This window comes from Galeopterus variegatus, unplaced genomic scaffold, assembly GCF_000696425.1.
Source record: "Galeopterus variegatus unplaced genomic scaffold, G_variegatus-3.0.2 Scaffold3298, whole genome shotgun sequence".
NCBI classification, from domain to species: domain Eukaryota; kingdom Metazoa; phylum Chordata; class Mammalia; order Dermoptera; family Cynocephalidae; genus Galeopterus; species Galeopterus variegatus.
In genome coordinates this window covers 234924-236688 of record NW_007729409.1, presented here as the reverse complement: position 1 = coordinate 236688, position 1765 = coordinate 234924, and the positions used below count along the sequence as shown (strand labels likewise).

Below are 1765 nucleotides of genomic sequence, written 5' to 3'. Positions count from 1 at the left end.
AGGTGAGAGGTTGCCAGAGAGGAGAACAGACATGCCCAGGTCACTCAGGGAGCAGCTGCAGGGTTGCCCCTGACCAAGGGTCTCCTGATATTCACTCCAGATTTCTGTAAAATACATTGTACAGCCTCAGCCTTGTGGTCCTTTGCTCCTTCTTTCAAAGCTGCCTTCTTTCTCCACCTCTTTCCTTCACCAAAAGTTTGGCTCTTGATGTCTTTTCTTCGGATCATCCCAAAGTGGGAAGACCAATTTATTTCTCTATTTGTCAGTATTTGTCAGAATTTATCCCGCAACAGGTGGGGAGAAGGGTCACAGCACTTGGTTGCAACCTATCTCCTGCCATGAAGACAATGGTCAAGACGGCATTGTGTGGCCGCAGGCTGGGAGTGGGTCCAGCCTGGAGGAATATGACTATAGAGGATTGTAGAAGGTCTTGGCCAAAGTACCTCCCACCTCCTTACATTCTGGGGTGGGGAGGTTTTAGGAGGAGAAGTGGACGACCTGTTTAATCTCTGGGACATTTATTTGTATACCATTACTATCTTTCTAATTGGGAGAATTCAGAAGCACAAGTTGAAAAATCAATATCTCATAAAAATCTGTTCAGAGAAAATTATTTTGCCTTTTCCTTCTTGAAATGAGGAAGCAGTCGAATGCTGACCTCTACATGATTGCAATTTAAAAATTTATTTACAGCTGTCCTTTTTTCCAGAAAAGATCTGAGGCAGATGATTTGCATTAAGGAGACTCAGATACTTGGATGTCTTCAAGGCATTTATTGAAAACATATTATGTTAATGTTACCCTAGTATATATTTACCACTTTTATTAATTGAAACTCATAACATGCACGTGAAAATTTCCACTTGCCCCAAGGACATGAATAGAAATTGTAGAGGTGAGACCCATTGCATAGAAATGAGTACTTTCCATGTATTATGCTGTGTTTGGAAGTAGAAATCAAGTAATTTAATCAGTGTTAATCTAGAATATGTCTGTCAATCGATATGACACTTTATACTCTGATTTCTCAAAATGATAGCTGTGTTCTTATTTCCTCAGATATATTTGTCCTTGTGCTGATCATACAGCTGGGTGTGTGTCTATTCATTCTATTTGCTGATATTCCAGAATTATATAGGCGTTTGGATGTAAGTCTTATATCTGGGATATGATGATGTTTTACAGCCTTGTAACACCCTGACTTCAAGAAGCAGGTCACAATTGCAATTGACGTGATTTCTTGACACCAATTCTTTTGGGATGGCAGAGTTAAAAAGATTGCTGAATTTGTTTACATATATTTTAAAAGCTAGTCAGGAAATAAAATTACTTCTAGTCTTGATTTCCTGAGTACTTTCTTCTGAAAGTACTAAATATTATTCTTTTGAGATCCCCCACAAGACTGGAAAATCTATATACATTTTCTCTTTCAAATATGAGAGAATTCCCTCCTAAATTCTTCTGTTTTGAAGCTGTTTAAAACAATTTTACACATAATACTTTTTGGGTTAATTCTCAAATCTGCATTTATATTTTTAATCTCTTTAAAATCATGTTTTTCTGTGTGTTTATACTTATTGTCTACAAAACTTTTCTAAGAGCCATGCTTTACCTCATGCACTCTTTTACATTTTGTAGTATTGAGACAACTTCGAAACCCTTCACAATACCAAAATTTTACATATTCAAGCAAGGGAAAAACATATATTTTGATTTCTCTGACCCATCCTACTTTTGAATTAAAATTTAATCATTATAAAATGTC

General features: G+C 36.7%; 1 protein-coding gene across 1 annotated transcript in view; it reads left to right on the top strand.

Moving 5' to 3' along the window:
- The window catches only part of ATP13A4 (ATPase type 13A4), a gene marked incomplete at its 5' end in the record, with an annotated part of 13833 nt that overhangs the window by 1052 nt on the left and 11016 nt on the right, over window positions 1-1765 (top strand). The window contains one exon of the mRNA XM_008584526.1: window positions 1060-1148. Coding sequence (XP_008582748.1) covers window positions 1060-1148 — 89 coding nt within the window. The remainder of the gene's footprint in view (window positions 1-1059; window positions 1149-1765) is intronic.